Below are 22,015 nucleotides of genomic sequence, written 5' to 3' on the forward strand. Positions count from 1 at the left end.
AAGTTACTTACTGAAAAATTCAAATGACCCTACATCCTAACCAATGAATGCCAATAGATGATCCAACTCTCCCACACTAGTAGCCCATATCACAAACATCTACTTCCATGTAAAGCAAAAGAGACACAAATTGCCCCTCTTGGGGCTATAGTAACACCACTTCCTTTTAATATTGCTGATGGTTAGACCAATAAGTAGTGCCACACCCAACTTGAAAGTTAAATCTATGCTAAAGCCAGAGAGAGAGAGAGAGTTATGAAAAGTTTTTCGAACAGGAAAAGCCACGATTGAGTAAAATCAGTTTTACTTGGCTTGGAGTTCAACTATGAGAGTGACATTTAGTCTTAAACTCCTAATAACCCATAAATTACATTCAATTTTGTCTGAACTTGAATGCAGCTAAATGGGTTGCCGCGAATAGGAATTGCAAGAATGGGAACCAAGTGGGACTGAATGAGAAAAAGGAAAGTATTGAAGAGGAGTGGTTATGGGCTCACCTTGATGGACTTGAGGAATAGAACGAGAGGAGGAAGAGTGAGCTCTAGCTAGTGATGGTAGAAGAAGAAACAGAAGAAATTGTTAAGTGAGTGTATGATTTAGTTGTGTGGGTTGGGGTGGTTTATCGGGAATCCTATGCAGGGCCTTGGATGTTTTTTTTTTTTTTTCGTGTTCTTCACCCTGGCTTTCTTGAACAATGGAATCACCAAAATCCAAAAGAAAAAAAAGAGAAAAGGAAAATGGATTCCAAAGATAGAAATTTTAAGAAATTAGATAAAGCTGTTTCAACTTCTTTTAGGGCTTCTAGAGTTGGTAGTGCATGCAGATCTACATACACTCAATTTTTTCTTTCACATCCAAATCCCATTACTGCATCCTTTCTATAGGATTCCTCTTGTGTATATCTCGTTTTAAAGCTCTGAAACTTAATTAACCATATCCATTTCTGGGTTTGAGTGTTTCCCTCCCATCTCTTGTTCGCATGGGTGGCCATTCCTCTCAGGCATGTGCTTGTCAATCTACATGTGTAAAAGCATAGTTACCCATGCACCCACTTAAGTGCTAATTAGAAATTAACATTTTGTTTATTATTAGGGTTTGAGATGAATTGGTATATCAATTTATATCTACTAGTTCACTCAATATATTGCACAAATGGCACCCTCTATTAGAATGCTAAGGATTCTTTTTTCTCCACTCCTTTATATTTATAAATTATTTACCTTTCGCTATTAACAAATTCATCTCATACCACTTCAACTATGCAAAGAATCGTACATAATGATATTCAATTTAGGAGAATGACAATTGGCTTAGCTTTGATGGAAGAATTTGGGACTTGACCACTTACTAGAAATAGAGTTTTGTAATGCTTTTGAATTGCTGGCCATAAAAGTACATAAGTATAAGAGTATATGGTGACAGACTATAAATACATTTATTGTTGATTGAGTAGGCAATCCTAATACTAGTTTAAGAGCCAATAATTTCACTCTAATGTGTCTTTTTATTTATTTATTTATTAAAAGATGTCCTTTTTATTTTCTTAGCATTCAAACACAGTATAGGTTAATTTTTCTATATTGCAGGATACTATTAAATCTGATACGCCAAGGCAAGGCTATGAAAGGTAATGAATATCCTTTGGAGGAGTATGCAAGACAAATCCAATTGATGAAGAATGCAAAGTCTAAAGTTTGATGTATTTATTGTAGGAATTTTTTGAAAGTAGAATGAAGACAATGACTTCTTATTTATGATTCTAAGACTTTTTGAAAATGGGATGAAAACAATGAATTCTTAATTATGATTGTAAGACTTTTTAAAAGTTGAACGAAAGTAATTTATTCTTATATCGATGTCTAGGATGATCTTATTTTCTGAATTGGACAATGTATATTGAAGTAATTACAGGGACAATTTCCATAATATGTAAAATTTACTAATATAAATATTTTTTTTTTTTAATTTTATATTTGGTGACAAGTTTTATTATACCGTTTCTATAAATAGATTATTATTAGGCTTAGGCGATGGATAATTACTGTTGGCATATACATTTTTTGCGACGGATTTTTTTATACGGTTGCTATAAATGAATTTCGACGAAAAATATAATTCCATCGCTAATATTATTTTTCCCAACCACCCATGTTTTCTCGTCCCCTATTTTTAGCTGCGGCAGTATAGGCGACGGAAAATTAACCGTCGCCTCTATTTTTAGCGGCGCTTTTTTTCCGTCGCCAAAAATGTGTTTTCTTATAGTGATTTATGTGTATAGGGTTAATGTTGTAATCCTCGTAATTGTTTTTGGGGTTAATTTAGTGACATGCTATGTTTATTATCCTGAGTAATCTAATTTCATTCATTTATAGTAAGTTCAAATTTGTTTTTCATGGTAAATGCCACTTGCTTTCCAGCAAGTTTCTGGGTTAATTTGTCAGAAAGGATTTGATTCCTAATTGAGTTTAAGTCTTAGATTTATATAGGATATAGGTCATAAGCTCATAGTATGTTAATTCTCATTTTCTGGAAAATGAGATTTTTTTTTTTTTGGGGTGATATTTTCAGGGAATATCTCCCTTGTAATCTGAGGAGGATTCTTTATGAGGAAGTCTTTCCTGTGAAGGAATACGGTTTCTACATGGGACAATGGAAGCAAACAAGAAAATATCTATAGAAGAGTCACTTTCCTTTTCTTGGGGCGAGTCAGTCGTTTTACCCCCCATATGTATGGGCACAAGTGCCATGTATTCTTTCTCAGAAAATATTTTCCCTTTAGAAAGAATATTTCTGTTTCAAGGGAAGTTAGTGAAATTAACATTTTGTTTATTATTAGGGTTTGAGATGAATTGGTATATCAATTTATATCTACTAGTTCACTCAATATATTGCACAAATGGCACCCTCTATTAGAATGCTAAGGATTCTTTTTTCTCCACTCCTTTATATTTATAAATTATTTACCTTTCGCTATTAACAAATTCATCTCATACCACTTCAACTATGCAAAGAATCGTACATAATGATATTCAATTTAGGAGAATGACAATTGGCTTAGCTTTGATGGAAGAATTTGGGACTTGACCACTTACTAGAAATAGAGTTTTGTAATGCTTTTGAATTGCTGGCCATAAAAGTACATAAGTATAAGAGTATATGGTGACAGACTATAAATACATTTATTGTTGATTGAGTAGGCAATCCTAATACTAGTTTAAGAGCCAATAATTTCACTCTAATGTGTCTTTTTATTTATTTATTTATTAAAAGATGTCCTTTTTATTTTCTTAGCATTCAAACACAGTATAGGTTAATTTTTCTATATTGCAGGATACTATTAAATCTGATACGCCAAGGCAAGGCTATGAAAGGTAATGAATATCCTTTGGAGGAGTATGCAAGACAAATCCAATTGATGAAGAATGCAAAGTCTAAAGTTTGATGTATTTATTGTAGGAATTTTTTGAAAGTAGAATGAAGACAATGACTTCTTATTTATGATTGTAAGACTTTTTGAAAATGGGATGAAAACAATGAATTCTTATATCGATGTCTAGGATGATCTTATTTTCTGAATTGGACAATGTATATTGAAGTAATTACAGGGACAATTTCCATAATATGTAAAATTTACTAATATAAATATATATATTTTTTTTTAATTTATATTTGGTGACAAGTTTTATTATACCGTTTCTATAAATAGATTATTATTAGGCTTAGGCGATGGATAACTACTGTTGGCATATACATTTTTTGCGACGGATTTTTTTATACTGTTGCTATAAATGAATTTCGACGAAAAATATAATTCCATCGCTAATATTAATTTTCCCAACCACCCATGTTTTCTCGTCCCCTATTTTTAGCTGCGGCAGTATAGGCGACGGAAAATTAACCGTCGCCTCTATTTTTAGCGACGATTTTTTTATTTTTTGCGACGCTTTTTTTCCGTCGCCAAAAATGTGTTTTCTTATAGTGATTTATGTGTATAGGGTTAATATCGTAATCCTCGTAATTTTTTTTGGGGTTAATTTAGTGACATGCTATGTTTATTATCCTGAGTAATCTAATTTCATTCATTTATAGTAAGTTCAAATTTGTTTTTCATGGTAAATTCCACTTGCTTTCCAGCAAGTTTCTGGGTTAATTTGTCAGAAAGGATTTGATTCCTAATTGAGTTTAAGTCTTAGATTTATATAGGATATAGGTCATAAGCTCATAGTATGTTAATTCTCATTTTCTGGAAAATGAGATTTTTTTTTTTTTGGGGTGATATTTTCAGGGAATATCTCCCTTGTAATCTGAGGAGGATTCTTTATGAGGAAGTCTTTCCTGTGAAGGAATACAGTTTCTACATGGGACAATGGAAGCAAATAAGAAAATATCTATAGAAGAGTCACTTTCCTTTTCTTGGGGCGAGTCAGTCGTTTTACCCCCCATATGTATGGGCACAAGTGCCATGCATTCTTTCTCAAAAAATATTTTCCCTTTAGAAAGAATATTTTTGTTTCAAGGGAAGTTAGTGAAATTAACATTTTGTTTATTATTAGGGTTTGAGATGAATTGGTATATCAATTTATATCTACTAGTTCACTCAATATATTGCACAAATGGCACCCTCTATTAGAATGCTAAGGATTCTTTTTTCCTTCCTTCTAAAAATTGACAAATAGATTGCACTTATTCTCCACTCCTTTATATTTATAAATTATTTACCTTTCGCTATTAACAAATTCATCTCATACCACTTCAACTATGCAAAGAATCGTACATAATGATATTCAATTTAGGAGAATGACAATTGGCTTAGCTTTGATGGAAGAATTTGGGACTTGACCACTTACTAGAAATAGAGTTTTGTAATGCTTTTGAATTGCTGGCCATAAAAGTACATAAGTATAAGAGTATATGGTGACAGACTATAAATACATTTATTGTTGATTGAGTAGGCAATCCTAATACTAGTTTAAGAGCCAATAATTTCACTCTAATGTGTCTTTTTATTTATTTATTTATTAAAAGATGTCCTTTTTATTTTCTTAGCATTCAAACACAATATAGGTTAATTTTTCTATATTGCAGGATACTGTTAAATCTGATACGCCAAGGCAAGGCTATGAAAGGTAATGAATATCCTTTGGAGGAGTATGCAAGACAAATCCAATTGATGAAGAATGCAAAGTCTAAAGTTTGATGTATTTATTGTAGGAATTTTTTGAAAGTAGAATGAAGACAATGACTTCTTATTTATGATTGTAAGACTTTTTAAAAATGGGATGAAAACAATGAATTCTTAATTATGATTGTAAGACTTTTTAAAAGTTGAACGAAAGTAATTTATTCTTATATCGATGTCTAGGATGATCTTATTTTCTGAATTGGACAATGTATATTGAAGAAATTACAGGGACAATTGCTTGGTTTTGTGCTGGTTCTGTTGATCTGGTTTGTATCTTAACTAGTGGTTAGACCAGTGTTGGGTGGATATATGTTGAATTGAAACCGGGCAATTTGAACCCTCGAAGGTGGAAAAGTCAAGTTTCATTGAATCAATGACCCAATTGGACCAAAACGGTTGGATGAATTTCCCTTGCAAGCAAGGAGAACCTAACGTTAATCTAATTAAATCTAGAGGACGAAACAATAGAACTCTTTTCGGTCTTATCCAATCCGACACTCCTCACAACACAGGACCTACACGTGACTCCAAAGAATTGATCGCAATCGTCCACTCCCGCAACCACAAAAATTACAATAGAAGGGTATTTCCGTAATACAGCCGAAAAGCAATCGAATAAAATGAATTAACTGACGAAGCAACATAGATAACACGCCACAGAGCCTGAGAATGAATCGCAACATAAACAGCCCAAAAAGAGGAAGAACAAGAAGAGAAGAAGAAGAAGAAGAAGAAGAAGAAGAAGAAGAAGAAGCAGAGAATGTCTGAAGCAACAGAGCAGCTCGAGTTCGCTCTCCACGAAGATCGTCATCCCTGTGGTCTCTACACCATTACCGATTCCATCAAAATTCTCTTCAGAAACCCCAAACTATTTATTTCCATCTCCATCCTCACCATCTTTCCTTTCTCTCTCCACATTTTCTCATTATCTCTCTATTCTCATCCCTTGAAAGCCCAAATCTATCATCTTGAAGCCATAGCGGGGCTTTCACCAACACGATTCGAGGCTCGAGAAATATGGAAGCAAATCCGAGTCGATACGGCCTCTCTACTCTGTATTAAAGCTCTGTTTTGGATCCCTTGTTATGGTCTTTCTCTTTTTGCCATGATAACGTCCGTTAACTCGACGGCATTGGCGTGTGCCGGGAAGCGGCCGAACTTACAAACGGCGGTGTCAGCCGTTCGGGTAACGTGGAAGAGCGCGTTTGTTACGTCGATCTGCGTATTTGTCATAATGGTGATCTACGTACACTTGATGCGTACGGTTACGACTTTGGTAGGGTGGAGCGTACATGCCCAGTGGTTGATGGTGGTTTTGGGAGCAGTTTTGGAGGTGGAATTAATGGCGGTTTTAAGTTTTGCTATGGTGGTTTCGGTGTTGGAAGAGCGGTTTGGGTGGGAAGCTATAAGGGTTGGGTGGGAGCTGATGGAGGGAAGGCGGTTTTGTGGGTGGCTTTTGGCTGGTTTTCTGGTTTTGATCTCTCGTGGTGTTGGGTGGGGCTTTAGGGTTTCATTGGACGGTCAGGATGAGACCATGATGGTAGTGATGATGGGGCTTGTGGATAAAATGGGCTTAATTTGTTTGTTTGGGATGATTGTGCTTTGGAGTTACGTGGTTTATACGGTTTTCTATTGTGACTGTAGGGCAACCCGGCATGCTAATAAAGTGGATAGTGAATCTTCAAGGGTTTAAAATCTGAAGTTCAGAGCTATAGGGATACTTTAATTAGGTGGAGTTTGTTGCGTTGTTTGGGCTCATATATCCGAGTCTGGATCACCTACCCGTTTTAAGGTGTTATTTGTATATATTAACGGTTAGGTGAGATATACACAACTATGGCCTATTGGTAGGTGACGATATGTGTCATTTTGCTTATCATTAAAAATGCATGAAGCACACCTACGCTTGGCCTGCGGTCTGACATTTGCTCTAGTCACTTAAGAACATGCCCGAGGTTTGGTCAATGGATCAAATCCTGGCCCATTAGTGGCATTGTAGTGTTAAAGAAAAAAATGTATGAATAAGTATTTATGAAAACAAAAGACACACAATATTATCTATCGTGAAGAGGCACATATGGGTTAGTGATCCGGAATTCTGGATTATTTTTGTTGTTGTATATTATTTATTACCAGTGTTTAATGGATACGCTTATTTAATTATTTTGTTTTGATATCCATTAAATAAAGGGATAAATGTCTAATACTAAACTGATCATATAATTATTATCTTTTGATCCATATTTTGATACTTCATTATTTTCCTTTTTATGTTTTATCCCTGATCCTCTGAAGAAACTCATTTGTCAATATTTTAAGGTGAGCTTCAGCAAAATTTCTTTTTCTTCTAGAGTCTATTATAGGTTCTAGAGTTGAAGATGAGAAAAAAAAATCCTAATGTAAAAGTATTTTATGGGTAATGGTGAAGAAGAGTCTATTATAGGTGCAGAGTGAGAAAAGATATAAACGGAGAGGATTTTCTAAACAATCAGCTAAGAGGAGCACATGAGTGCACCAATGAGAAATAGTGGCATAGTTTTGTACATAGGTTGGCAATGAGATCATTTCTTGTGCGAAAAAGAGATAAAGTGAGAGGCTGTTAGCATACCCTCTCCAGGTGGCTCAGGTAACCTTTTCCAAAATGTAAACTATCTAATTGAAGAATTTTTCCATAGAATGTAAGATGAAGTTATGGGAAAAAAGAATCTTGCTCGTCTGGTGTTCCAAATGCCCTGACATAATTGGGTGTGAAAAGACTCATTTACACCCAAATGTGATGATCATTTTCACACCCAAGAGTGTAGGGGTGTTCCTTTCCCTAAAGTTATACAATATGCCGATACGTTTTAAACTTAGAGTTTGATTGTTTTTCTATTCTAAGTTTGACCTATTCAGAAGAGAAACCTTGAGTAGATTCTAAACCCATAAATAAGTTTTTCTTATCAACTATTTGAATTTGAGGATTGTACGCTCTCATATAAATCGCATGAATTAGATGATTGGAAAAAGAAAAAAAACTTTATCCTCCCGGCCTAAAGAATATCTTTGTCAACATTTACCAGATGAGCATACACAAATTCTTTTTCTAATATAAATGAAAGATAAAAAAATATAAAATATCTGAGGGAGAGGGTTTTTTGAATAAATACAATAGGAGAGCACAAAAATCAATGAAGTGTAACAAAATAATATCATAAGAGAATAATAAGTTAATTTCATGTAAGATGCCAAGAAACATGGAAAATGTTGTATCGAGTGAATGATACAGACCAGGGGTAAAATGTCAAGAAAACCTGCTTCTTAGGAGAAGAACTAATATCAATATGTGTCAATACTGTATCAATTTTGAAATGTCTGATATCCAATCAGACACTGTGCACTAAAACCATGCCTAGAACGAAGAAGTTCCTCTCCCCTCTCATGTGTGTCTGTGTGGGGCGGGGTTCTTGGGGTGCTTTTGAATCACGCATGCGTGTCGAGTCGAGCCAAGTCAAGCTGAGCTATGGCCAAGGCGAGGTCGAGGTCAGGGCGGGGGCGGGGGCGGGGGCGTGTGGGTCAAGAGATACTTATCTTTTTGCATCAGATTTGAATTTTAAATTCAAATACGCATAGGTGTCGTATATATCCACTTATATGTACAATGATGTATTCATACGTAGACATGTCTGTATGAGTACAGAGAGGTATTCATATGCGGACAAGTGTATAGGTAGCACCTATACATAGGTACATCTTTAAGTATGGTATTCTTTTTGTTTTTTTGGCTAAACACTATTTCTCTCTTTCTTCTTTGTTTTGACCAAACCATACTTAGTGAGTCTAGCCTTTCTTTTCCAAAGGATCAAAGTCTGTGTATAATCAGACAAAGATCAGTGATTGTTTTACCTTGGAGGTAAAACATAGAATTCCCAAATTTTATTTACTGTAGGTGGCGTATCAAACGTTGAGTGTCTATTTTTGATATGACTCAACCAACTCTGTTGGTTTTACTACAACATATGTGCAGGTCCTCCCTATAATGTAAAGCAAGGAAAACAAGAAATCTCTTATACATCAACATCGGGTACACTTTCTAAAAAACAACTAATGTGGTATTACAATACAGTGTATTTAATTCCTTTTACGTGTTTTACAAGCAAATCCGTTCCATTTTTTACTTTGCTTTTGTTGCATCCAAGCTACGTGTAGAAATGCGGTCGAAAGTCCAATTGTCCAAATGTCTACAAGAGAGGTTTTTTGTATTTTTGGTAAAGTATATGAGAGGTTAACGTCTTGTGAGTTTGGCACCATATTTTTTTCTTTAATCATTTTAATTTATCCTATTCTTTCTATTCGAAGCCCATTATCAAAATATTGGTGTTAGATTGGTGGGATTAGCCGGCTTGGCTGATCCTTTATGGCTCTATTTGATTGCAATGAAAATTTAACGGGGAAAAAGAGCAATTTTCATACTTTAAAAAGAGATGTTTATAATCATTACCCTATATGGCTATATGATTGTATAAACTACTTAATTTTTTTTTAACTATATTTAATAAATATATATTTTACATGTAATTTTTATTTTACATATTATAACAAAGGATTTTGGATGCAAAGTAAAGCAAAGCGAAATTTTATAACTAAATATGGAATGATTGGAAATTAATGTTCAAGTCACATGGGTAATTATTATATATATTTATTTCCTAAGTATGAAAATTTCATTTCCCTTCACTTTAATTCCTTTTACAATCAAACATAGCTTATAAGGTCTATGGTAACGGTAAAATCATTCAAAATCCATTTTAATAAAAATACTCTCTCTCTCTCTCTCTCTCTCTCTCTCTCTCTCTCTTCAGAGTCTCAATAAATTAAGCTTGTTTATGATATCCCAAAATTATATTATTATTATTATTATTATTATTAATAACTGTGCTAGATGAGTTGTGGTGCACAAAAAGTCTATACTCACCAGAAAATCTTAAAAAAAAAATAACATATACCATCTTTGGACTCATCGGCTAAAAAATCAGGTTCCAAAGAATGAAAAGAAAAGAGATCAGTGTCGGGCATCTTATTCTTGTTCTATTGAAGTGTTGGAGAAAGATAAAGAGGAACCAAAAAAATTTTGATTCTGCTTTTTTTATTCTCAGAGAATGGCGGGATTGATATTCTGCAAAGTAAAATTACGAAATGCAATTTTATTCTCTAAGTTGTCCCCCAGAACACAAAATCACCATTTCATTCTCGAGAAAACCCTAATTCTCTTCAGTTTGACCTGTTCTTAACTGGTTTTTAATAGTTTGGCTGGTTTTTTTTGAAATAGTTAGCTTACTTCTTCACTGGTAGTAGTTTTGAAGGAATATAATAATAATAAAAATAATAATAAATATGATTGATCCAGTTCGACATTTGGGGCTTATCAGTGTGCTCTGTGGACCACATTGTTTGGGTTTAGGCATATATGGGCCTAGGTCCAGTATGAATCTCCACAAGGTCAGAGGTGTCATGGCTTGTGGAAGTCATGTCTTCAAATTGTCAATTCCTATTATTTCATGGCAAGGCCCGGTCCACAGGGCCAGGCAAGTGCATATCAACCGTTTATGCATAGATGCTGGGGCTGGGTCAAGGAACCAGACTTACCTCAAGTATATTTTGAGGCTTCAAAAGGAATACCATTACAATCCGACTAGCTGGGTTGCGTTCAATTTTTTTTCAACATAAAATGCTTGCTAATAAGTAAAGGAAGAGAGTTTCCTACATTGCTAGTGTGGGAAGGACTCTACATGCACATTACATAAATGATAGTCTTAAAAATGTATCATTTACACGGAGCTCACATATTCAAAGCAGGAGAGAAAATAATAATAAAACCTATGTGAGAAAGAAATTATACTTTGACAACATGAATAAACTTTTCCGTAATACAAAATATGGAAATTATTTCTTCTGTACCTTACCCCACACACCCAGAAAAAAAAAAAAAAAAAAAAAAAAAAAAATCTTGAGGCATAAAATAGTATAGCCCTAGCTAATGTAAATTCTTACCTTTCTTCATTTCACACTTTTTTTTCCCCCTTTTCTTGCTTTCCAGACAAGCACAAATGAGATTCTCTTCAAAGAAAGATCCTTCAACAAGTCACTAATATTGAGAGCTTTACCAATATGAGAAACCTGTTTCATGTGGGCCATGGTTTGTTTCCCACATGTTGCACAAATGAGATTCTTTGAAAAAAAAAAAAAAAAAAACTCTCTTACAACATATCACGATGTTGAGAGCTTTAACATGCAAGAAAATCCATTTCTATGTGGACCATGACTTGAAGTGGCTGAACGACACTATTGAATAAAGAGGAATTCTTTACTTAAAAAAGAAAAAATTTACTCTCGAATTTGTAAGGAGGGACAACAAAAATAGTATATATTATAACTAGAAACAGAGCAAAAGAATGCTACCCGCATGCAGGTACATGCTAAAAGGTGCGAGCATCTTCAACACAGTGCAACATGGTCTTTTAGCACCTGTTTTGTCTACGCATAGACACATTCTAGCAGCTAGCATTCTTTCCTCTTTAAAAATATATGGGGAGAAGTTTTATATTGTGCGCGATCGTACATGTACACAACTATTGATTGGGGGTGAATGAATGCACCATATACCCTTATCGCCTATCCAACAGTTATGTGTATAACCACTCATAACACATGGTGAAGCACAAAATCTTTTACCAAAATATATTTATAACTTTTTTTTCCTAAACCTATGAAAGACCAATCATCTTCATCCATCATCTTAGGTTCACAAACACCTATACATACACATACATATATATATATATATATATATATTTTGGGTTAAAGAATTTTCCTTTGAATCACTTTAAAATCGGGAAGGGACAAAAAGAAAAAAAGAAAAAAAAGCTGGCTACATATCCTCCCTCTCTCTTTCTCATTTCCGTTTTTATCGCGTGTGAACCAGGAAGGAGGAACATCAAATTTTTCAATACGATTGGTAGGGAATCGGATAAAGTGAAAGAGTAAAACGACTATTTATTTATAAATTTCCTTGCAGCATAATAATTTAGAAAGCCGTGTGGACTTCTCCCTTTCCCCAGGAGATAACGACTATTACGTTGTATCAGGCCATGGATCCTCAACTCTACAAGGCTGCAAAACTTGGTGACATTACACTTCTCAGACAAGTAGTGAGTGAAGATTCAAGCTGATTGTTGAGAGTAATTCCACAAGAGAACACAACCGTTCACGTCTCTATGAGGTTTGGTCACATAGACTTTGTAAAGGAAGTGTACATTGCGCTTCTCCAACACAATTCAAGTTTAGAAGGCGAAACAGACTACAGTAGAAGCCTATCACTTCTCACACAAGTGAACTCAGTAGGAGAGACTGCCCTTCATGTAGCGGTCAGAGGAGGCCACCCTTCCATAGCTCAATTTCTCATTGATAAGATCGTGCCTTTTGACCATGACGTCGAAAGTGAAATTATTTCAGTTGCTCGTGAGAAAATAAGGATGAGAAACAAGAGCAAAAACACAGCCCTGCACGAAGCTGTGAGAAGAAATGATCTTGTGATGGTGAATTTGCTGATTAGAGCAGATCCTAATTTAGGGAATCCCAACTATGATGCTGATCATGCGGAAGGACGTGGGGAGTCTCCACTCTACCTTGCTGCTAGAGATGGACTCTTGGATATTCTCAACCAAATCTTTCTCATTTGTCCATCTCCAGCTCACTGTGGACCACATGGCCGGACAACTTTACATGTGGCCGTCGTTGAGGAGAAGCTTGGTGCTGATTCTCACTTCTTAGTATTGAGTCTACATCCTCCGCAGTGAGTGGTGAGGTGTGGTGAGCGTCGGAAATTGAGAATATCTTGGCATGCGCCTTAAGAGGCTTCCAGCCACCTGAAGCTCGCTACATCGGTGCAACAACTGGAGATGCTTTTACACCTTAGTATTGGATATTTGTGGACAAAATTTGGCTGCTGCATGGATTGCAATTAAGTAGTTCTAAGAAATTGAATCTCAAAGGGTATTTTTTAAACTACTTAGGCTGCATTTGGTAGTCATCCGAAAAAACGTTTCTAGTGTTTTTTCATTTTATTGGAACAAGAAAACTGAATCTTCTGTTTGATGTGTCCATGGTTCGTTTTTCCTTTTTTTTTTTTTTTTTTTTATTCTTTTATTTTAAACAAACTGGATTAAAAAAAAAAAATACCAGAAACGAGAAATGCTAGAACATGATAACCATGTTCCAACATTTGAGTTTTATTTCAAAACGGAATTTTGACATAGAAACAGAAAATTCTGGTTTTGGCACGAAATGTCATTTCTGAAACAGAAAGACTACCATGCACAACCTTAAATCAAGGGAGAGCAGATCAGGTCCTCGTACGAGAATCATCCTCGTACGGGTATGAAATCAAGGAGGGTATTTGTGAACCTAAGGGAGCAGGTCAATTATTCCCTTTTTTAGGCTACGAGCAGGGTTGCAACTACTTGGCTTCTCAGATTTGGCATCATCCTAGCTAGCTAATTCATGAGCAGCAAAACAATTAATTTATTTTGTCTTTGTTTTCTTATTAAAACATCAGATGTGGTGAAAATACTCTTAAAGAAGACAGGAGAACTTGTGAATAAGGTAGATGAAAATGGAAGGACCCTCTCCACTATGCGGTATCCAAAAGAAGCCTCGAGATAGTGCAGCAGTTGCTAAAGCATGATACTTCCAATGCATATCTATTGGATAAGGATGGTCTCTCAGCACTTCACATTGCTGCTCTTGAATCAAGCATTGAGGTATTTCGGGAACTCATTCAATTCTGCCTAGATACTGGGGAGTTACTGGACAAAATGAATCATAATGTTCTTCACTTTGCTATGATGAGCAAGGATCACAGGAAAATCAGGTTCGCCTTAAAGCAACAAGAGCTTGAGGAACTCATAAACAAGCCAGATGACGGAAACACCCCATTCCACCTCGCGGCCACATTAGGCTCTTTCATGCTTATAAATCATTTTCTTTCATATAGTAACAGAATGAAAGTAGACGTAAAGGCCACGAACAAGAAGGGCCAGACAACTGCTGATATTTTACATTTGATCCCCCCTGTCCAATACACAATTTCGATTTCATCGGTGAGCCATTTCTTTATTTCTGCTTCTTCCTTATTCTCTTTTTTTAAACTACTAGCCATATATATTTTGTATTTTATAGTTATCTCTATTTGATGACATCTGAGAGTTTGAGCAAATTTCCTTGTTTACTATAACCTAAAAGTTTATTTTTGGGTGAATCAAATATATATTTAAAAAAAAGAAAAAGGAAAACAGATACAACAGATAAATCCTAAACCCACTAAACAAGGGCAAAGGCCATACCCATCAGAAGCTAGCCCAACAGGTGTGGGACAACCAAAAAGGGAAAGGGGATCCAAAGTATAGAAAAGAGATGATACAACTATGACCTAAGACCTAAAAGTTAGCCCATGAGACATATGTGGGGTCCTCAATTACATGGACTATAACCCATATATTAGCAAGCAGTAAATAGTGAAGCATTATACCTCTTGACTAGATTTTGTTTTATTTTTGTGGATGAAGGTCGGATCTCCACTCCATTTAAAAATAAAAAATCAATCCTATTGAAATTTCACATTTTTGTTGCAGCTTCAACAGATGTTGATGGTTTTAATTTTGTTTCCACTGGATGCACTAAAAGTAAGAGGAGAAAAAAACTGGATCATAGGAGCAAATAAGGAGAAAAGATGCTCTGGCCTGAATAGGCCAAAAACAACAGAAGCAGTGGCAGAGGAGGCAACAACAGCAGCAGCAGAGGTTACAAGGGAAGAAAAGGAAATGAGAAATACCCTCGCAAACATTGGAACCTTGACTATCTACAGCATTATTGTGGCAGTATCATTTGGCATATTTATTGGACCTCTTTTTTCTCTGTTTTTTCGGTGGTTTTTACTAACCCATGCCAACAAGTAAGGGGATGGATCTCCTCCAATTATGTATTGCCTTCTTCCCTCCTCTCATGGACCTGTAGAGGGGGACCCACAGGGTTAAAGTTTACAAGCTAAAGCTTTGTTTGGTTTCAAGAAGTTTCTCTCCTCCTCACCATCTATTGTTTTGGGTTACCATATGTAAAACAATGTAAAAGGGACAAAAGAAAGGGAGAGGAGGGAGAAAAAAGGCCTTTTTATTTTGACTTTTTTGTATGATTTTTGGGTGTTTCCTCTTGCGTCCTTTTGTATTTTTTTGGGCCGATAAAGAAATGAGTATTCTTTGTCCTTGAGTTATGGTATCACCATATTCTTTTTATAATTTAAACACATGTCAAGGAGCGACTTCACCATCTCATGGGTGGATCAGGTCTTTGTATTAGAATCATTTTTGTACAAGAATCGACGGCCTAATCCAGACTTTGGTGGATCATATACAACTTTTTTAAAGATCATTGGACCGAGTTAATCTACATCCATAGTCCACGGAGATTCATAGGGTATAGAAAACATTGGGGTATAACCAATCATTCACAAATAGGCATAAACATTTATGACTATTGATAAATTTATTTCTCTTACACCTATTACACTATTGGAAAACTTCCTCCAAATTAATTTTAGGTACACTTCCTGTCAAATGACAGTGAAATTTGACTATGGTTCTATCCATTTCAGGTTGCCAAAATAGAATCGAAATCAAAATCAAAATCGGATAGAATAACAATACCAAAGAACCGACGTTCCTGTATGACTCCTTCAAGAAATTTTTAATTGAAAAAATTGTAGAGAGATAGTGAACGTGCTCTTCTTTGTCCGGATAGCTCAAGTAAAACCCCACGGTAGAAGAGGATATGATTGATTTTCTGGGTTTTTTTAATCCGTTAAAATCAAGAAATTAAATAAATTAAAAAAGAAAAAAAAAACTCTAAAACAGAGGGAGAAGGGAAGATGAGAACCTTGAAATTAACTTTTAAACCTAAGGGGATAGTGCAGTTGGTGAGCAATGAACTTGGGACGGGTCATAAACTTAGACGACCTAAGTTCGACTCCCACTAGTCACACCTTGGACTACTCACAGGGGGTGTTTAGTGCTCTTTACTACTTTCCGTGAAACTTGAATAATTCTTATTCAACATTGGTGAAAATAAATAAATAAATAAATAAATAAATAAAGGGAAGATTTGAAGCCCTCCATATCTAATTTCTTCTTTGGGATTTGAAACTTTCCTTCAACTGAGACAAGTATTCAGTCATGCTTGCTCTGTAAAAGTTATCTTCCTTCTATCTTAGCTCTCTAACGAAATGGAGAAACAGAGAGAGACAGAAAGGAATGATATAGCAGACGGTGTTCAAAACTTCAAATCCATAGTCTCAACTTAACGGATTTCAGGAAATAACTTGACCCCTTTTTAACTCTAAACTTCAAAAATAAAAAGAAAAACTTAACATTTTCTCTGAATTCGGACAATTAAGAACTTTCACAACCTGATGGAATATTTACAAAGTCGAGCAAATCAATTCTACTATCCCAAATTCCCACACCCCAGACCATGCATGGTCTGCATCAAATCCCCATCTATGGGGATCAAATCCTTACAGATGTTGTGCATGACTTGCACCCCAATCCACTTGAGGCCGGCCCCTTGTGCACAATTCCATTCTCTGACTCTACTAGTGAGCAACGTACGTAGTGCACCCCAAGAAAAAAAACTGAAGTACTTGTGGAAATTTGAAAAAAGAAGTTGTGGGACTTCGCTTTTATTACTCTTTGTTCCCCAAAGACTGGGACACGGAGGTGGGGAAGGTGATGGGAGACCTATTGATGTAATGACAGTAGTGGTGACTTTGCCTTATTTCCTAATTACTGCACTGCCTGGTGGTGGGTCTACCCTAATGGGAATGGCACATGATTTACCATCTTTGGAGGGAAACAGAAGAAGGAATAGTAGAAATTTGATGAGGCCAGCACACCAGGGGTAGATGACGGTGTAATGGAGACTATTGGTTTTCGTTTTTCCACGGCTTCACGCGGTGGCGGTCTCACCTTTTACTTTTACGAACTGTTTCTGTGCCTTTTCCTCGTCTCCCCATGGTCTCTTTCCACTTAATCTAAAAGCCTTGTGGACTTCTCCGTTGCTTCTCCATCCCACCTAAAGTCTTGTTGTATGAGGCCATGGATCTTCAATTCTACAGGGCTGCAAAACTTGGCGACATCACACTTCTCAGACGACTAGTGAATGAAGATCCTAGCCGGCTGCTGCGAGTAACTCCACAAGCAGAGAACACGGCCATTCACGTTTCCGTGAGTTTTGGTCACATAGAAATCGTGAAGGAAGTGTACGCAGTGCTTCTCCAACACAACTCAAGTTTAGAGGGTGACACCGACTATAGCAGAAGCTTATCGCTTCTCACACAGGTGAACTCAAAAGGTGATACTGCCCTACATGTAGCGGCCAGAGAAGGCCACACTTCCGTAGCTGAATTTCTCATCCAAAAGATTCTGCCTTGGCCTTCTGACAATGATGTAGAAAGTGGCTCAAATAGTTCTTCATCACTTGCTCGTGAGAAAATAAGGATGAGAAACAAGACCAAAAACACAGCCCTGCACGAAGCTGTCCGAAGTAATAATCTTGTAATGGTGAATTTGCTGACCGGTGCAGACCCTGATTTAGGGCATCCCAACTATGATGTTGATGTGGAAGGTGGGGAGTCTCCACTCTTCCTGGCTGCTAGAAGCGGATCCTCGAAAATCCTCAATCAAATCTTTCGAATTTGTCCATCTCCAGCTCACGATGGGCAACATGGCCGGACGGCTTTACATGTCGCGGTCATTGAGGGTCACCTAGGTATTTCTCCTATTGCTCCCAGGCCTTTTTTTATCTCTTCATTTTCCATCTCTTTGCTCTATGAGCAGCTAAACAATGAGTGTGGATCAAGTTCTTGTACAAGAACCATTCTCGTACAGGAGTGATCTCTTTGGTGGATTTCATTTGTGTGGATTAACCTCGCATGAGTACTAGAGGACTTGATCCCCTCTCCTAAACAATTACCTAATTTATGTTGGGTTTGTCTTTTTTTTTTTTTTTTGGAAAAAATAATATTAAAAATCAGGTGTGGTGAAAATGCTCTTAGAGAAGGAAAGAGAAATTGTGAATAAAGTAGATGAAAATGGAAGGACCGCTCTCCACTATGCGGCGTCCAAAACATGGGGCCACAAGATAGTAAAGCAGTTGCTAATGCATGATACTTCCAGCGTGTATAAATTAGACAAAGATGGTCTCTCACCACTTCACATCGCAGCTTTTGGATCAAGTATTAAAGTATTTAAAGAGCTCATCCAATGTTGCCCAGATTCTGTGGAGTTGCTGGACAAAAAATGTCGCAATGTTCTTCACTTTGCTGTGATTAGTAAGAACTACAAGAAAATCAGGTATGTCTTACAACAATTAGAGCTTAAGGAAATCGTAAACCAACCAGATGATGATGGAAACACCCCACTTCACCACGCGGCCAAACAATGTGATTTGGGTCATATGGGACTTCTTTGTTCAAATAGGAGAGTCGATCTAAAGGCCATGAACAACAATGGCGAAACAGCTATTGATATTTATATCATGAACCTGATCCCTATAGACAGATTAGCAGTGACGGTGAGTCTTCTTTATCTGTTTCCTCTTCTTTTTTCTTTTTCAAAAAAATGATAAACCTAAATTTTTATGTGAGCTTCGAACATGAGCATTACAAGCAAATCATCCCTAATGCACGCCAAAGGATCTCATGTGACCGAAAAAATTTGATTGCTACTTGGGTTGCAACCAAACCTTGTTGACTGCCAAAGAAATGAAATAATTTACCTTACAGTTCACAAATATCCTTCTAGATTTTAGTATTTTAAAAAATAACCTTCTAAATTCCATTCCTTTGACTGCCAGTAAGGATTGACCTGGGCAGCAGCCAAATTTCATTATCATCGGACATGTTTGCAATGTCTCTCACATATTTTGTGAGCTTAGCAATGATATGATTTTGTTCTTATTTTGACATTTTTTTTGTTCTTTAAAGGACTAATATGCCATGAAAGTGAACGGTTTTTTGCCATGCGATGCCCTAGCTAGCTAGGGCTACCTCAAGGCTGCCTTGATTAATTGGACCGGCCCATGCATCCCTAGGGGATCGTCACATCACATGGACCCATCTTTAATTTTTTATGTTAATTTGTAGGGAAAAAGGACTCTATATGGGAACCAGTGTCTTGATCCCCCACAATCCCAACACCCCCCCCCCCCCCTCCCAAGAAAAAAAAATGACATACAGAAGATGTTCCTATTGAAATTTCATATTCTTTGTTGCAGCTTAGTTTGAGTATGATTAACCTACATACCAAGACGACAGCTTCTGCGCGAGCAGATTATGCACTAAGTGTAAGAGGAGAAGAAAAATGGATTATAGGAGGAGTGATCGAGGAGGAAATAGACAATGACTCGAATAAGCAAGAGGAAGTAGCAACTGTAAGATCAGATGTTAAACAGTGGGAAAAGAAAATGGGGAAAATCCTCCATATTGTAGCATCTCTTACTGCCACCACCGGCACCTTCGCAGATGTTTTTCAAGTCATCGGTAGCTACAATAGCGTTGATGGAAAGCCAATACTCCTCGACAAGGGATCCTTCCAAAAATTTCTTCAGTACTATGCGATAGCTATGCGTCGTTCTTGGATTGCCTTTTTGTTTGTCATGCTGATCATCGAATTAGTTGGCTGCGAACTTTTTTATTCTTTCTTGTTGAAACTAGCTAGAATTTTCATATACGTTGGGCTTAAGCTCATAGCGTTCTTGGAGGGCTCCAGGCACCGCTACCTCATTTTGTTAGTCTTCAGTGTTTTTCTTTCAATGTCTTCTTGAATTGAATAATGTAATGCTGTGCTCTCTCTTGTATTCCTTGAGAACGCCCTCAACCACTGTTGTCTCTTGTGCTTATGGTTTTTCTCTTTCATTTTGAAGTCTTTCTATGTTAAGAATTTGATTAATCCATTTTAAGCATATTTTATTGTTGTATGTCTTCGTAAAATTCACATACATTTGGGAAATGACTTGTTTCCTTAGACTATGTTTGGTTATAAGGGCACTATAAGGGAAGAGAAGTGAAAATTTCGTACTTAAAAGAAAAAATATATATATAATCATTACTCATGTGACTTTAAAATTAAGTTCAAATCATTTTATATTTGGTTATAAAATTTCACTTTACTTTGCATCCAAAACCCTTTGCTATATTATGCAAAATAAAAATTACATGTAAAATACATTATTACTAAATATGGTTAAAAAAATTAATTAGTTTGTATAATCATATGATGTAATGACTATAAACATTTCTTTTTAAAGTATGAAAATTTCACTTTCCTTTCCCTTTAAATTTCTATTGCAATCAAACGGAGCCTTGATAAGGAAGGCTAGGGACCACTCTATACGACAATATAGCCTAATTCCACTCTGTAGTTAGAAGTGCCTTCTAACCCAACTGTGACGACGATAAAATGAGACAGACTACCATATAAATGGAGCTGATCCATTTAATTTGTGCAAGCAATTGGGCTCATCAATAAGGTTACTTGGAGAGAATACTACTTCATGTTATGATTCTTTGTCAAACTTCTTATTTTAAAAAAATATTTTTGAACCTCAAAAGGGTAGTTGAGTTAGCAAAGGACCTTTGTAATAGGAAGCATGTGGTTTTGAGTTCAACTCCTCTAATATCCTTGAAGCCCCGATATGATCCGGTCTGATACCCATCATTTGCCAAGAAAAAAAAAAGAAAAAGAGAAGATAATATTTCTGAGATGTTCCCATAGACATACCCCCATACAGATGGGGATCTCCCTGAAATTCTGACTCCACTTAAAATATGTTAAAGATGATGTAAGGGCTCCATATTCATTAGAAGCCATGAGGAATAATTCTGAAATTTTATTTTTCTTGAATAGAATCAAAATATGTTTTAATAAGTATCTATAATAAGACAATTTTTTTTATTTTATTTTTATTTTTATATTTTGGTAAGGGACTAAATGAGGAATTACAGTCCATACTTATCAAATCTGCCCAACAAAAACAATAGAATGACAATATCAAAATCAAAGGTCCACAGTGGGAAGAGCGCAACAGCCAAGCATCGCCACTATGTGAACGAATGCCGAGGGATATTAAACTTAAACCAAACAATTTGGGCACATCCAAGTTTTACAGAGAGAAAAAAGAAAAAAAGAAAAGTGATGTACCATAAAATAACCTCATCAATAATTAAGTCAGGTGATGTTTAATCTTAGATCAAGAGGCTCCTGCAAATAAGGTATTTCACCATTGAAGGGGATTAGGGTTTCAAGACATCTACCCTATAAAAGGGAAAGGAGGTCATTCTCTCTCTCTCTCTCTCTCTCTCTCTCTCTCTCTCCTATAAATTATTTGTTGCTTGAAATTGACAAGAGGCATCGGAGCCTTTTAGCCAAAGCACCCCTCCAACCCCATTTTTTGTATGTTTCTCTCCCAAATCAGATGGTCGGATTTCTGAATAAACAAAAAAAAAAAAAAAAAAAAAATCCATTTTAACACAGAAATTAAAATTTCCATTTTTAACATGAAACATCATTTTTGTTCAAAAAACATTACCAGAGGCAGCCTAAAAAAAAAAGTCATATCTACTAGGACTAAGTTGGATCACCATGACCCATCATGGCCACGCATAGATGATAGGGTAAGACTTTTTTTTTTTTTCCTGATAGAATATAATAGGTTGAGATGGGATTATACTTGGGCCGTTTCGTGGTT

General features: G+C 36.0%; 2 protein-coding genes across 2 annotated transcripts; both read left to right on the forward strand.

The window, feature by feature from the left end:
* Positions 1-5,942: 5,942 nt before the first annotated feature.
* LOC122088991 lies at positions 5,943-6,875 on the forward strand. The gene has a single exon (XM_042658397.1). The coding sequence runs from the start codon at positions 5,943-5,945 to the stop codon at positions 6,873-6,875; it is 933 nt and encodes a 310-aa protein (XP_042514331.1).
* A 10,258-nt stretch (positions 6,876-17,133) lies between these two features.
* LOC122088848 (protein ACCELERATED CELL DEATH 6-like) lies at positions 17,134-20,245 on the forward strand. Its single transcript, XM_042658205.1, has 3 exons — positions 17,134-18,037; positions 18,303-18,841; positions 19,544-20,245. Exons 1-3 carry the CDS (start codon positions 17,365-17,367, stop codon positions 20,090-20,092), a joined length of 1,761 nt encoding a protein of 586 aa, XP_042514139.1. The 5' UTR covers positions 17,134-17,364; the 3' UTR covers positions 20,093-20,245.
* Positions 20,246-22,015: the final 1,770 nt, after the last annotated feature.

This window comes from Macadamia integrifolia, chromosome 9 (genome assembly GCF_013358625.1).
Source record: "Macadamia integrifolia cultivar HAES 741 chromosome 9, SCU_Mint_v3, whole genome shotgun sequence".
Taxonomy (NCBI): domain Eukaryota; kingdom Viridiplantae; phylum Streptophyta; class Magnoliopsida; order Proteales; family Proteaceae; genus Macadamia; species Macadamia integrifolia.

Excerpts from the sequence above, each read along its gene's own strand:
- LOC122088991 (XM_042658397.1), top strand. The coding sequence starts at position 5,943 with ATGTCTGAAGCAACAGAGCAGCTCGAGTTCGCTCTCCACGAAGATCGT.
- LOC122088848 (XM_042658205.1), top strand. The coding sequence starts at position 17,365 with ATGGATCTTCAATTCTACAGGGCTGCAAAACTTGGCGACATCACACTT. Across the intron at positions 18,038-18,302 it reads GGTCATTGAGGGTCACCTAG|GTGTGGTGAAAATGCTCTTA; the intron begins GTATTTCTCCTA and ends ATTAAAAATCAG. Across the intron at positions 18,842-19,543 it reads TAGACAGATTAGCAGTGACG|CTTAGTTTGAGTATGATTAA; the intron begins GTGAGTCTTCTT and ends TCTTTGTTGCAG.